We start from the raw sequence: 15,453 nt of genomic DNA, 5'->3' as shown, positions 1-15,453 counted from the left end.
TCCCCGACCAGGGTTGAACCTGGGCCCTCCACAGTGAGAGCATGGAGACCTAATCACTGGACCACCAGGGAATTCCCCCATCCTGAATTTCGTGCTTACCAGTCTCTTACCTTAAAATCACATATGAATTTTTTTGCCTGAATTTTTTTTAGTTTTCTTTGTATCTGAACTTTACAAAATGGTATCTGAGACTTGGCTTTTTTATTTTTATTTTTTGCTTGGCTTTTTAAAATTAACCATTATATTTCCAAAGTATATCCATGTTATTATTTATGTATGTTCATTCATTTACTCTGCTTAATTGTGCAGTTATATTGTAATTTAGTTATCCATTTTCCTATATAAAACATTTGGGTTGTTTCCAAATTTTTGCTATTATTAACAGTGCTGCTGTGAATATTCTTTTATAATTTCCTGGTACACATATGCAAGAGTTTCCCAAATGTATATAGTTAGGAGTGGAAATTGCTGGATCATAAGGTGTGTATGTTGACCTTTACAAGATTTTGCCATATTGCTTTTCTAAGTGGTTATACCAATTTACACTCACAGCAATAATGTTTAAGAGTTCCTACTGACACACATATTCTCCAGAATTTGGTATGGCCAGACTTCTTAATTTTGTCAATTTACTGAATGAAAAACAGTATCTCATTGTAGTCTTTTTTGTATTTCTCAGATTAATAATGAGACAGAACATCTTTTCATATGCTTATTGGTCATGGCACTTCCTCCCCCTCATTGGTATTTCTTATCTAACTTTTCAGTCAACCACCATAATTTCTGCCATCTACATTTCCTCATGAAAGACACATTACTTTCAATGATTACAGATTATTTTACATTTGGCATATTTATATAGCTAATATCTTCCCTTTTAGAGCGTTTAGGACATACTGATAAAGTCTTATCAGTAATGCATTTATAAGCCACCTATTAGTTGGGTGGGTTTTGGATAATTTTCACATTTGGCTAATCTTATCCTCATCAGATTAAGAGTCCCGGTTGTTTCTGAGAATGTATCGTCATCATTAGTTTAGACCTTCATCCTTACAAGTTGTAGCTCCTCTACTTGAGCTGGTGAAATCTGGAAGGCGGGGTCGTATCCTACTCATCTTTAAGCCAGTATTCCAATTACAGTGACAGGCACATCACGTGTATTTAATGCATTTTCGTATGATTTTCACCTCATGACTCTCCTGAAAAGTATGGTCCACACACTTAGTTTACAGCTGGCCCCAGCCCTCGTTTACAGCTGGCCCCAGCCCTCGGCGCCCAGCGGGTTTTCCCTGCCCACCTCTGCCACTTGAGGGAGTGAGACAAGCACCGTAGGTCGCTTACCTATACTTGGGCAGCAACGGGCTCCCTTCTTTTTCCCTTGTTTCACAAAACCAGGTGTGTGTGTGTGGCGGGGGGGCGCAGTCGAAGAGAGTGCGGGGAAGTCGACTATAAACCCTCCGTACTTCTCGGGTCTGTCCGTTGGCAAGCCCTTCTGGACCAGTCAACATTTACTTTCCTCATATCGTATAAAAAGAGCAGTACCCTCATCTACAAGAAAGGTCCAAAATTCATGGTCATGACTTGTGCACGTCTTTTTATAGAGCAAACTGTAAAAACACACCGACGCCCAAACACTAACACACAGACGAAAACACACCCACGTGCTATGGTCTTCTCCCGCGACTCAAGGCCTTTGAAACTGAACAGAGGAAAACTGTCTTAGCATTTGCTCTCCCACTTTCGACAATATCTATTCGGCAAAAATAAAACCTAAACAAAATGTTTTAAAGGTAGCACTTAAAAAAATGATACACTCTTTCTGCTTACGTGTCTTCCTTTCTTTCGGCTTTTGTGGGGTTTACTTTAAGTCTCCAGACTGATCCTGCCCATCCGCACTGATGTAGAAACTGCGAACAGTTAGACGCAGCTACCGGGGAGGCAAGGCGGAAGTTATGACGTCATCGCCGCGGGGCGGAGGCGACAGTGTCTGAGGAGAGGCTGAGCGTGCTGCGACGCCGGCAGCTCTGCTCTGAAGCAGCGCAAGTCACGGCCAGTGCCCGCTCCTCCCTGGTGGTCGGGCCACGTCGAGTCCCGCGTGGAGATGGCGGACGATCTTGGAGACGAGTGGTGGAAGACCCAGCCGGCAGGAGCAGCCAGCAGCCCAGGTACCGACTCTGCCCGCGCTCCTGCGGGTCCTCCCCCACCCCACAGCCTTCCGTGCGCCTCAGCCCGGGCCGGCGCTGCCTCTGGCCGTCGCCGCTCTCTGCCCCGCGGTAGTGCACACCGCCGTGGGGTGCACGCGAGCGTCGCGGAGCAAGTGAAGCAAGAGATATACTAACACGTGAAACAGACAAGTGTGACAGTAACTCATACCTGCCCTCTAGTCAGGAAGGACCCTTTTCCAAGCTGTTTTTTGTTTGTCCTTATTTCTTAACAGATAAGACAGTTTTCGCGGAGACAGGGAGTTTGGGCTTAGCGGTTAAGGGTTAACTCCTGGGTTAGGTTCAGACTGCTTCTGTTCAAATCGCGACTCCAGCCTTTTAATACTGTTTAGCCTCCTTTTCCTCATCTGTAAAATAAGCGTAATAATGCCAATTTCATAAGATTGTCGTGAAGATAATACAAATGATGCACTTTAGCACAGTGCTTGGTACATAATATGTGAGCAGTAAATAAAAGCTTTAGTTTTTCTTGCTGTCGTTAGCAGCAGCAGCAGCATATCATCATCATATCGTTTGGACTTTTAGAGCCTGAAGGAGACTTGGAGATCCGCTTGGATTCACCCATTTGACAGATGAGGAACATGAAACCTAAAGATATCAAATAACATGACAAGTTCACATAGCTAGTTGGTGTCAGAAACGAGAGTAGAATTCAGTTAACACAGTTCAGACAATGTTTATTATGCTACGTGTACCTACTGCCAATGCAGTGAATATTTTATCCTTGAGTAGATAGTGTTAAATAACTCCTCACCACAGGCTGGCCTTGAACTTTTCAAGTCTCATGGCTTAATATACAATTGTTTTTTTTAAAATCATTCTTCAGAGTCTGCCTCTCTTCTTTACTAGATTCTAAGATTTTTTTATGGTAAAACCAAAGCCTGATTCATGTCTGTAGAGTCCACAGGACCCTGCACATGATTGACAGTTGATACATATTTGCTGCAATCATTAGTATTGAAATGTAAGTTGAGAAATAGCCATTGAAAACAACGAACATTGTTTCAATGCTGTACTACAGCATTGTTTCCAGAAGGGCAGGCTTCAGATACAAACAGAGCAGATGGCATTTTTCAAAAGGTTGCCAGTATAATACTTCATTGATTAAACTTCTGACTCTTTTGAGGCTTTGTTTTTAGCAAATGTATGCTTGTGCTTGAAGGCACAAATACCTTTTTTTGCAGGCTGTGGTATTTCACGTTTCCTTTAATAGCCCCTGCCCCCCATAACTGAGGTGTTAAAAACTATATTTTATGGTATGATTCAAGGATAAACGCCAATTAAGAAACAGTCAAAAATTTTTGGAGTGGTGAAGGGGATCTTAATTCTTGGTTCTAGTCCTCTTTCTTGCCCTCACCAGCTATGTGTCTCTCAAGTTAGTCACCCTTTGGAAACAAAGAAATTAACATGTATTGAGTATCTACTATGTGCCAGATGTTTTCGTAAATATGAATTCATTTAATCTTCATAACATTCTTAAAGGGTAAGCGTTTTAATTTAATCTTCATAACATGCCTAAAAAGTAAGCATTACCTTCATATTTAAATGAGAAGCAGAAAAGTTAATTGTTCTTAGGAACACACAGCAAGGGAGAGATCTGAGAAGAGGTTAGTCAAGAGCACCTGACTTTCAAAGTCACACTTTTCCCACTATTACTGTGTGGCTTCTCTGGTCCTCAGTGTCATAGTCTGTGAAGTGAGGGATCCTTAGAGATCATCTTTTTAAGGGTTTTACCAACCAAGAGTTTTAAACGTTGAATCTAGTTAGAACTATAAAGTGCTACAGCCTCTTTCATCTAAGTTGCCAGGATTCCCATCAAGATATGTTGGAGTCCCTAGGATCACCCCACTTCTTAGGTTCCTTCTAGCTGTAAGATTGAGGTTTGAAAATTGCTAACATTAAATTTATCAATGGCCTTTGCTTTGTTAACTGCTTTGAAGATAGGTGAGTGTATAAGCTTCCTTGAGATCTGCTTGATTGATTATTTACCAGTGATTTGTTTAAATAATCTGACTAATGTTTCTAATTCAGAAGAAATCACAGCTGCACCAATTCAGGTTTTCTGATCCTACCTATGTTAATAGAGAAAGATCAGCCTAAAATATGTGAATTATATATTGTTTTGAAAGTCAGAGGAGAAATAGTGCCTTAAGTTAGAGAAAGGAAAGATAGTTGTAGTAATGCCTTTACTCCTGTCGTGTGTTACGCTACTTGCCTATAAAAGTAAACATCTTTCCTTATTACCTGTTTCCAGTTAGTGCTTATGGTGGTGAGGTGATGGAGCATTTAGTCTATTATTCAGCAGTCTATATCTATCTACAACAAAGGCTTAACATCTGTGGTTATGAATTCTTGTGCACATTTTCTAAGAGTAAACTGTACAAACACAGAGATGCCCAAACACCGACACACACTGTGTATGATATTTATCCAGCTCTCTATCTATCTATTGTCAAGGAATTGAACTATGTTTATGCGGTTTTCATGACTTCTTAGATGAGGTATGTAACTCAGAGACCCTTACTAAAGCTCTCGATCTACATATGACCCTTTTTGCATATATCTTATGGCTTTTCAAAACCTGTCGTTTTTCTACAGGCATTCCTTATTTTATTGCACTTCACTTTATTGTGCTTCACAGATACTGCATTTTTTTTTAAACAAGTAAAGGTTTGTCGTGACTCTGCATTGGTTAGCATTTTTTAGCAATAAATTATTTTTTAAGTAAGGTATGTACTCTTTTTATATGTAATGCTATTACACAATTAATCGAGTACAGTATAGTGAAACATAACTTTTATATGCACTGGGAAACCAAAAAATTCATGACTTGCTTTATCGTGATACTCACTTTATTGTGTCTGGAACCGAACCTAAGTATCTCCGAGGTATGCCTGTATTAGAATCCTGCATTGTACTGGAGTCCAACATGGTACCTGGCACTTAGTTGGTGTTTGGTAGATATTAACTGAATTAGTGAATGCATTTTACAGGACTTTTGGTGATAGTATACACAGGTAGATATATAATTTCTCATCAGTCTAGACACTTTTGAGAGCGGAAGGCCATGCTCTTAGAATTTTGCTGGGGCAGTCCACTTGAGATGTCTGGTCACCCTGTTGGTGTCATCATTGGTGGTGATTGGAGTCATGGCCCAGGGTAAGACAACTGAGAATTTCCTCTGCTGAGGTGTGTACAGCACAGTATGCCTCAGGCAACAGAGCCTAGGAATCATCTAATGATATCTAATATTTCGTTTCACTTCATTTCACTTATTTCCTTATTCCCTGCCTACCTTAAGAAATTATTTGATAATAATATATAATACTGCATGTATGGTAGTAAACAATGCATGCAGTAGAATCATAATTGCAAAGCATTAGTGCTAATGCACCAGGTGCAATGCCTGAGATTTCATGTAGCTGACCAAACTGGGCACTTTCTCAGTGTGAAGCTGAATGTTTATTCACATCATGGTTTTCGTGACTTATGGAGCAGAGCCGAGAGTTTCTGCTGTTGGAAGTGGTCAGTTGGTCATTCACTTACTAAAGAGAACACCGATTGTTTTCCCTTTTTATTCCAATAATATGCCTATTAAATTACCAAGTCAAGTGTCCAGTAGGCAGCTGGGTATAGAGTCTGGAGCTCCAGGGTTGGAGCTGGAGATAACGAATTTAGGAATTACCGGCACATATATTGCTTACTTTTTTATATATAAATTTATTTATTTTATTTATTTATTTTTGGCTGCGTTGGGTCTTCGTTGCTGCACATGGGCTTTCTCTAGTTGCGGTGAGTAGGGGCTACTCTTCATTGCTGTGCGCAGGCTTCTCATTGTGGTGGCTTCTCTTGCTGTAGAGCACGGGCTCCAGGCGCGTGGGCTTCAGTAGTTGTGGCTTGCAGGCTCTAGAGCACAGGCTCAGTAGTTGTGGCGCATGGGCTTAGTTGCTCCGCGGCATGTGGGATCTTCCCGTGTCCCCTGCATTGGCAGATGGATTTTTAAATGCTGTGCCACCAGGGAAGTCCCTATAGCTTATTTTAAATAGGATGTTTTTAGCAATCTGCAAAACTCTTTGCCTCCACTTCTTTTGAGGAGGGTTTTTCATATGCTCCCCTAGCTTATTCTGAATCTTTGATGCCATCTCTTACCAAGAATCTAACTAGAAAACTGAAGTGTGAAGACACTTCTGTGTGCAGTGCCCGGAAATTGCAGGTAACAATACTAATTTGCATTTGTTAAGTGGTCACTCTGTGCCAGATACTTTTTTGATTGCTTTACATGTACTGGTTCATTTAATCTTTATAAGTATACCATGATGTAGGTACAGTTATCTCCATTTTTTAGATGAGGAAATTGAGGCACCAAGTGGTTTAGTGATTTGCCCAGTGTTATTCAGTTGGTAAGTAGAGAGGCTGAGATTCATAGACAGGCAGTCAGAAACCAGTCTGTGTACTTAAATTTCTCAAAGTTAATTATTCTAATTATCAATGATAAGCATCTCATCTCTAAAATAATAATCCTTTATCAGTTTAAAGAGGCTCATACTTTATAAACCTTTTGTTTAGATACATCATTGTTATCAAATTGTCTATTAACTCTTAGTTTCCCAAAGTGTACTCTTCTAAAGAACGCTGATTACTCTGAGATACAAATAAGCAGGTTGTACCATTGGACTTTGAGAACAATCTCTTCCCAGGAACTTATACGTGGTCCTAGAGCTCAAGGCTCACATACCTGGCTGTCTTCTTGATGTCTATACTTATTTGATGAGAATGTCAAATGTAAATGAGGCCCAACTCCTGAATTTTTCCCCAAATCTGCTTTTTCTCCAGACTTCCCTATCTCAGTAAATTAAATCACCAACTGCCCAATTTCACAAAGGCCTAGGCATGTTCTGATTTATTCATTTATTTAGTTCCTTCACCCTTTACATCTGATCTATCAAGTTTTGTCTCTGCCTCCAAAACATATCCTGAATCTTTTTTCCTTTTTTATTTTTGCTTGTTTGTTTTTTTTTTTGTTCATGCCATCAGAGTACATGCTGCCATCTTGCCTAAATCTCTGCGGTAAACTTCTAACAGGGCTCCCAATTTCCATCTTGTCCCTCTGTGCTTCAGTCAGCAGACAAATTGATCGATCAGATCACATTCCTGCTTAAACCTGTCACTGGCTTCCCTCCAACACACAGAATAAAACCTAGATTGCTTACCATGGTTGGTATCTGCTGGAACATACGGACTCCCCTCTAGTTTATGCTGTCCCAGCCACACCAGCCTTCATTGGGTGCCTCAACAGGCCAAGCTCATTTTGTCTTAGCCTTTTGTAATAGCTGTTCCTTTTCCTTTCTGGGCTGTCCTTCTGAATTTTGAATGGTTGGCCTTTTCTTGACATTAAAACCTAAGTTCAAACACACCTAAGTTCCTGTTCAGCAAGTGTAGAGTAGCTATCTACTTACATTATCATGTTGCAGTATTTCTCATCAGAGCACTTATCACCAACTATTATTTTCCTTATTAAATTATTACAGTCTCCCCACACTAATATGTAAGCACCATATGAGCGGAGATTTGTTTATCTTGTTCTTTGCTGTATCCTTTGGGCCTATAGTAGTATCTGGGTACTTAGAAGGCACTCATTAAGGATTTGTTCGTTAAGTAATTAATTGTTAATATTTCACAGCCACATCTTGGAGACTTTAACATAGGACTTCTGCGTCTAAAGAAACTTGGTCCACTGGAAGAGTTGTCAAAATCCTGCTTAGGCTTTTGACGGACTTGGCAGATGTTGCTTTTCTTTTTCTAAAAATACATTAGAAATCTGTGTTTTATAACTGTGTTTACTATCATTTTATTCTAACCATATTTGGGTTTAGTTTTGAAATTATATATTTGAAAGAACAGCAGTCTTTTGCTTTGTAAATGAGCTGATAATTCCTACTGGTGACAGCTTTTGTCACCTAGGATCAGTGTGATTGTTCATTTTTGAGATTGCTGATGTAAGCATTGTAAATATTTTTGTTGTAATATCATTTTATCCTTAAAAATCACATCACTTTATCTATGCTGAATTCCTTCTGGAAACGGTGAAGTTGGGGAACACCTTGGATTTTTTAAACCTGAATAACTTAAGTTTTGGGTTTTTTTTTCCTTTTTTCACACTAGAGTTTCCTTTTCTCACATCTATAGGCAGCCATGAGTAGTAGATGTTGTAAAGCATTGCCTCTACATATAAAATTCAGACTTGGAATATTTACAGTAGTTGTTGATAACATACAACAGAGGATCAGCTTCAGAGCATGTTGTTTTCAAAATCATTTATTGAACTCTCATGCTTGGCTCTCTTTTAAACATTGTAATGGAGTTAGAGGGAAAAACATAATCTGTTTATGGACTTTATACATTGATGTGGTTCATCAAAATGCAAATGATATTCTTTTAAGACATGCTTAAGGGCAAAAAACAGGTAGGATAAATTTTAAAAGGTGAGAAGAAGGAAAGAGGAGAGGGATAGGTGCAACATTTTTGTTCTGTACTTGAAGACTGTGTAACAAAGACCAAGTTTTACTTTACTTTATACAATTTCTATAATTCTTGCAAATGATTAAACAAGTGGTTCTTGACAACAATTATGAACCTTTAAAGGTACAAATTTATACATCTTTCTTTAAATAGCATGTACAGTAGCTCTGCTGTCTTAGAAAATACCAGGAATTTGGAAGGCCTAGAAATAGTTCCATTTCCCCCTCAGATTCAACATTAACACATTACATTATTTTGTGGCACAAATCCTTTCTCATCTGATGTTCTTTAGTTGAACACTTTAGGGCTTTCATAGAAGTATACATTTTACTAAATATCTCACAATCAGCTTGAAATACAGTTTCCCCATTTTCATCAGCTTTCATAGAATTCTTAATTGCATTCTTAAATTGCTAGCATTGCTTTTAAAAATTAGTTGATTAAGGGGCTTCCCTGGTGGCGCAGTGGTTGAGAGTCTGCCTGCCGATGCAGGGGACACAGGTTCATGCCCCGGTCTGGGAGGATCCCACATGCCGCCGAGCGGCTGGGCCTGTGAGCCATGGCCGCTGGGCCTGCGCGTCCGGAGCCTGTGCTCCGCAGCAGTAGGGGCTGCGGCAGTGAGAGGCCCATGTACCGCAAAAAAAAAAAAAAAAAATTAGTTGATTAAGCTCTTAAGCTCTTGAGCTCCTTGTTAGTCTAGTTCACACTAGACCAGAGGTCAGGAAACTTTTTTTGTAAAAGGCCAGGTAGTAAATATTTTAGGCTTTGTTGGCCAATGTCACAGCTACTCAACTCTGCTATTGTAGCATAAGAAATGATCAGATAATAAATATGTAAACAAATGAATGTGGCTGTGTTCCAATAGAAGTTTATCTATAGACAATGGAATTTGAATTTCATGTAATTTTCATCTCACAAAATATTCTTCTTTTGATTTTTTTTTTCTATTTAAAGATGTAAAAACTATTCTTAACTTGCAGGACATACAAAAAGACAGTGGGCTGAATTTGGCCTGTGGGGTCTTTACATTTATAGACCCCTGCCCCAGACTCAGTGTCAGACCCCAAGAGTTATGTCACATGTCCTCAGAAGCAGGAATTTGAAACACATCCCAGAGAGAATTACTCCATTACATCAGTTACTCCATTACTCAGTCCAGAATTATCAGTTATGTGTGAGATCAGTCACTTTCCTGTTACAATCAGATACTTTATTCTAAAAAGTTGCAAGGAGATTAGTTCAGAAATCATTGAAGCTAAATAAATGAACAGCTGAGGAAAGACTCCAGCATACAAAATCATACAAAAATTAAAATTTTTGTTACAATTTGAATGTGTTTTTGCTCACTTGGATTTTTATCTGCTTCCTTTTAAAAATTTAACTTAATAAAATCACTATAGAATTATTAGGACAGCTTCTTTTATTTTTATCTTTGGAGGAATCACATTTCTGCAGAAACCGGATTATGTTCAGGAGGCAGAATTCTTTATATTTTGGTTGTGTTATAGGTCAAACACCATTTTGTTGAACTTATCCCAGGTCTAAGTTGTTTATGCATTTTTATTGCACTACATATTGCTTTAAAATAAGCATAGTTTTTGTTAGGATAGATTGTGTTATTTTAAACACTTTTGTCTCAATGGGATTAGAACTGTGTTACCATTTAAAGATAGGTTTCTGCTGCTTTCCATAGAAGTGTAGCTATTTTCCTATCCTTTTTTTAGTTATTTGTACAATATCTTGTCTTTCTTATCTTGCTTGTTCTTGAACTTATGCCAGCTTGGCATGAAAATGTACTTTAGGGAGTCTCTTAACATAACAGAAAACAATTTTGAAACCTCTAACGTAAAATATATTTTGTGTTCATCTTCAAGGTAAAACATTCCCAGGGTATTGAGTCTTTCTAGGAGTACTGTTGGTGCTTGTTTTTCCTGTTTTGTTTCGTGGTTTTCTTCAGTCTATTTGGGTTCCACCCTAGGAGGTTCAGTGTTTTTCCTTTGCATTAGCATAATTATCAGTGTTGAATGTTACCCAGCATATCTGCTTTTCCTGACCCTATCATATACCATTGCGATCTCTTAGCACCTTTTCTCACTTATGTCTTGACTGAATGGCCCTTCTCTCCCTCATTCACTCATTCTCTGTTCGCTGAATATTATCTGTTAATGTCAGGCATAGCCCTAAGCCCCCTACACATTTTCCCACTGCACCATCCACCCGTTACTGCCCTGCACTTCCTTCTGAACCGTCTCTCTTGTATCATTTTCATGTCAGAGGGTCATCATCTTTTTTTGTAGTCCACTCCTTCCATTCTCTTACTGCTTTCATTTAACTTAGACTTTTCCACTTCGGGTTTTTAATTCACCCAACCTCCTCACCTTCTCCCTGTGCCATTTCCTGATCATCCCTCTCTTTGGCTTGTATAGCTCAATGCTCCCCAGGCTTCCAGCTCCTTCTCCTCCTCCTTGAAATTGAAGTGGGTCCCAGGGACATTTGTATAGTGACATCAATGCGTTGAATTGGGCTTGGCTGGATGAATGCAAAGAATGGCAGTTCCTTTGCTCCTGCTCTGCTGACTTCATCCCAGGACAGCCAGCTAAAGCACTGTCCTTAACCAGCAGGATTTCCTCCAGGATCATGCATCCAGTTCTTAGTGCCGAATCACAGAAAACCTTGGGTCGTGCTCTTCGTAGAATGTATTTATTTTTTCTGACTGAAGCTTTGTGAGATACAACTGTCTCCCATGTCAAAAATGCCTTATTTGTCTTAAAATATCATTGTGTTACTCTATCCATACTAAATTACAGACACGTTTCCTTTGATTCAGTGAGTTTTTAGTGTGAAGAAAAAGACTACTTTAGTTTACTGCCAGGGAACTGAGCCCCGCCTTGTAGATGACTGGTTGAATTCAGTTTTCGTAGTTGACGTACTCATGGATGATGAGAACTGGGAGGGACCTGAAGAATTATTCAGCTTTTCTGTTTTACATACTAGAAACTCAAGGCTTAGACTAATGAACACCAAGCTCAGTGTCAAATGAGTGAAAAACTGGAATTGGAATTTGAGTCTCCTGATCCCAAGCTTTTTTTTGAACCAACTGAGTTTTCAATAGTGTTGTGATTAAAGAATGTCCATTGAGATGATAAATTGTCTTTTTTTTAAACATCCAAGACTGTGATTCATATCTCCCTAAAAGATCTTAGTATTAGTGACCTTTGACTCTCAGATGTCCTGATTACTATAGAAAGCAATGATACCAATCTAAACTGGTTTGCTTTACAAGCCTAGCAATGAGATTCCATGGCCTGTATATATACAGGAGGGGCAATTTACTAGGGAAAGTGGGACAGAAGACTATGTGCCAGCAGCCAAGTGTGCACACTACACCAGCATTTATCAGGTAGGCCACACAAAGGACGTGTTCGGCTGTTACTCATTTTTGTTGTTCCTTTCTTCCTTGTAACTAAGAAGTACCACTTGTTTTTTTCCTCCTGGTCATAAAGAAGTCATATTTTTAGAACTTAAAGTATGATTTTAATTGTCCTGCCATTTTGATGGAAATAATCTGACTTTCTTGAAGCAGATTAGGAATCCTTGATACCACATCTTCTTGGCAAAGTTCTGTGGAATGAATTACTTCTGGGTTCACCAGAAAACTTTCGAACTGTTCTAATGAATTCAGTCCTATTCCTGGCTAATGATAGTCCAACTTTGGGTTGGATTACAAGTAGGATGATGAGTTGGGAGGATTTGGGGTGTGTGTCTGGGCCTGTGATTGTGTGTATATGCATATACATATATAGTTAAAGTAATTGCAGATGTCCTGCTCTTTCAGGATGATATTTACCAGGTCCAGCAACCTGTGAATGAACCAACCGTCTGTCTGTTTGCTGTTTCACCATTTCCTGGAGAGACGGCCCTTCATCTTTGTCCTTCCATACTAGTAACACCAGCTTTCCAGATATTTCTGTAGGTGAATGTATCCAGGCAGTACATTTGCATGACTTACCTTTTCGCTCCCATGTGGAGGAAAGTATTTGAGGTGACAGTCCTTATGATGTGTAGCTTCCCACAGCCAGTCTTATCCATAGGCCCTGGGAGAACTTTAGGGGAAAGCTTAGCAATGCCTGTAGATTTTGGTTTAGGGATCCGTGTTGGGATTCTCTGCTTGCATACCTCCTTGATCTTGAATTAAACAGAAAAACAGAAGGTGGTTAATGGTACAGTTGGTGGAGAAACAGACATGTTCAGGACATAGAGTCAGCTTGGAGATTTTGGCTTCTTTGAAAACACTAGGTTCTAGGGACACATCAGACTGTCAGGTTGAAGAAAGAAAATTCAGTTAAACAATTCTGCCAACATGAGTTAAGTGTGTGCTGTGTGCAAGGCCCTCTAGTGTAGATAATGTTAGATACAAAGATAAATAGGTTATGTTTCTTGCTTTTTGGCAATCATAGCGTAGTGGGAGATAAACAAGAAAAGTGTCCCAAATTCATCTCAAAGGGTAATGAGATTGCCAGAGAAAGGTTAATTTCAACTGAGGGATCTAAGAGAGCTTTGCTGAGAAAGTAACATTTGTCTTGGGCCTCCAAAGACTTTTAGGATTTTTAACAGCAGGAATGGGAGAGCATTCCAGAGTAAAGGAATACTTTTGGCAATGTCCCTGGGGTAGGAAGTTGGATACAGTTGAGAAATGGAATGACTTTAAATTAGGTTGTATTTGAGAAGCAGAATGGGAATGTAGACTGGGGCTAGATAGGGAAAATTGTACCTGATTCTATAGACAGTGTGTGTGTAGTAGGGGGATAGTAAGGACTTAGGTTGGGGGGGAGGCACGTTATGGAGGTAGAATTGTATTAATATTTGTCCACAGTTAGCCTATGAGGGTTGAGAGAGGAATCACAGATAGGTTGAGTGATCTGGACTGGGAAAGTGGGCTGTAGAGTGTGAAAGAGTAAAGACTTGATTTACTTCATATTTGCTTAGAAATATACTCTTATTTTCATTTATTTAGGAAAAATATACTTGGATAAGAATACTTGTTGGTAAAGAGATGGGAAAAGGTCTCTGCTAACTGTAATTCTCATTATAATCCACAATGATGATGATGATGATGATGATGATGATGATGATTTCCCCCTCTTTTGCTGCATCGTCCTTTCCTTGCTGTGAGCTCAAAAATAGAAATCTTTTAAAAATGCATTATAGTTTTCATCATAGATTCTAATACTGTTCTTGTGGAAACCCTTCTTATATTGTTTTTCATTCTATAGAAATTTGTTTCCACATTTTTTTTGTACTGATAAAGTACAGTAAAGCCCCTTGGTCTCTTTATGTAAACATTCACTTATTTTAAATGCCCCCTAACTATTATAGCAATCATATTTAGATTTTCAAATAAACACTACACAGAATTGGCTAAAAAGTGTGAGTCTTTCAATAAAGGATAGACTATATGGGGAATATGCTTTCTTTTGGTACAGTCTTCTCTATGCCTAGGCACTAGGAGCGTTTTAGGCTTTAGTGTTCTTACTGACATTTTTTTTTTTTTTTTTTGCGGTATGCGGGCCTCTCACTGTTGTGGCCTCTCCTGCGCAGGCTCAGCGGCCATGGCTTACGGGCCCAGCCGCTCCGCGGCATGTGGGATCTTCCCGGACAGGGGCACAAACCTGCATCCCCTGCATCGGCAGGCGGACTCTCAACCACTGTGCCACCAGGGAAGCCCTGATATATTTTTTTTTTATACTTAATCCTAAACATAGCAAATGAGATACTGATACTCTGATATTATTCTCCTGCCAGGAAATAATCAGAGATGTAGGCAAGGCTCTTTGTTTTAGCATTATTTATAACAATGAAAACTGGACACAGTTTAAGGCTCTAACAGTCAGGATAGAGTAAATATATTACACTATAATCACATGAAAATATCATGCTGTCTTTAAACAATTATGCTTTTCAAGATATGGGAAAGTATTTATTCAGAAATGTTAAAAGCAGGATTTAAAACTATGTACATACTTTATGTATATTTGAAGAGAAAATACTAGGAGAAAATATACCAGTGCTATCAGTGTTTATTAACTCTGGGTAATGGAGTAATAGTGCTTTTTATTTTTCTTATATATTCTCCACATTTTCTAAAATAAGTATGCAATTTAAAAAAGCAACACTAAGTTATATTAAGGCATAAAAAAGGAAGGAAATACTTCACAGATCAGGACATTTCTATGAACATCTGCATATTGTGCAAACCATGAATAAGTAGCAGCTGCACTTGAAATCATAATTCAAATCAGCTGATCTTGTAACCACAGCATTAATAATAGCCTTTACAAGATAGGTTTCAGTGAGGTCCTTTAACTTTGTCAGGCTTTAGACTGGTTGTCCTATTTAGTGTACAAAAACCTATGATGGGATCCTACTTAAATTGTAGATTCCTGGGCCTTACCTCTAGAAACTGTAATTCATTTGTCTATGAATGCACCCAGGAATCCACATTTTTAATAAACCCTCAGGGTGGTTTATCTGATACAGGTGGTCAGCCTGACATACTTTGATAAACACTGCCATAGTTGAAGCTCATTTAGATGTAAGCTTTAAGGTCTTTTCTAACCCAGAACTCTGACCTGCCTGGGTGTGGGAGGTTCAACACTGTGGAAGGCCAGGGTTTCATGGCCCAGTGGTCCTAGATGCTCATCAGAACCACCTG

General features: G+C 39.1%; 2 protein-coding genes across 3 annotated transcripts in view; one reads left to right on the top strand and one right to left on the bottom strand.

Moving 5' to 3' along the window:
* Nucleotides 1–1,989: 1,989 nt before the first annotated feature.
* CMSS1 (cms1 ribosomal small subunit homolog) overlaps nucleotides 1,990–15,453 on the top strand; it is a 383,863-nt gene continuing 370,399 nt past the window's right edge. The window contains exon 1 of the mRNA XM_065876617.1: nucleotides 1,990–2,165. Coding sequence (XP_065732689.1) covers nucleotides 2,102–2,165 — 64 coding nt within the window. The 5' untranslated portion in view covers nucleotides 1,990–2,101. The remainder of the gene's footprint in view (nucleotides 2,166–15,453) is intronic.
* Nucleotides 12,747–15,453, bottom strand: part of FILIP1L (filamin A interacting protein 1 like) — a 118,458-nt gene continuing 115,751 nt past the window's right edge. The window contains exon 5 of one of the 2 annotated variants that reach the window (XM_065876397.1): nucleotides 12,747–12,926. In XM_065876397.1, coding sequence (XP_065732469.1) covers nucleotides 12,747–12,926 — 180 coding nt within the window. The remainder of the gene's footprint in view (nucleotides 12,927–15,453) is intronic. The other variant, XM_065876399.1, reaches the window with a different exon arrangement.

The sequence above is a fragment of the Phocoena phocoena genome, chromosome 4 (genome assembly GCF_963924675.1).
Source record: "Phocoena phocoena chromosome 4, mPhoPho1.1, whole genome shotgun sequence".
Taxonomy (NCBI): Eukaryota; Metazoa; Chordata; class Mammalia; order Artiodactyla; family Phocoenidae; genus Phocoena; species Phocoena phocoena.
Note: the sequence above shows the minus strand (reverse complement) of the source record. Positions and strands in the feature narration are given on the sequence as shown.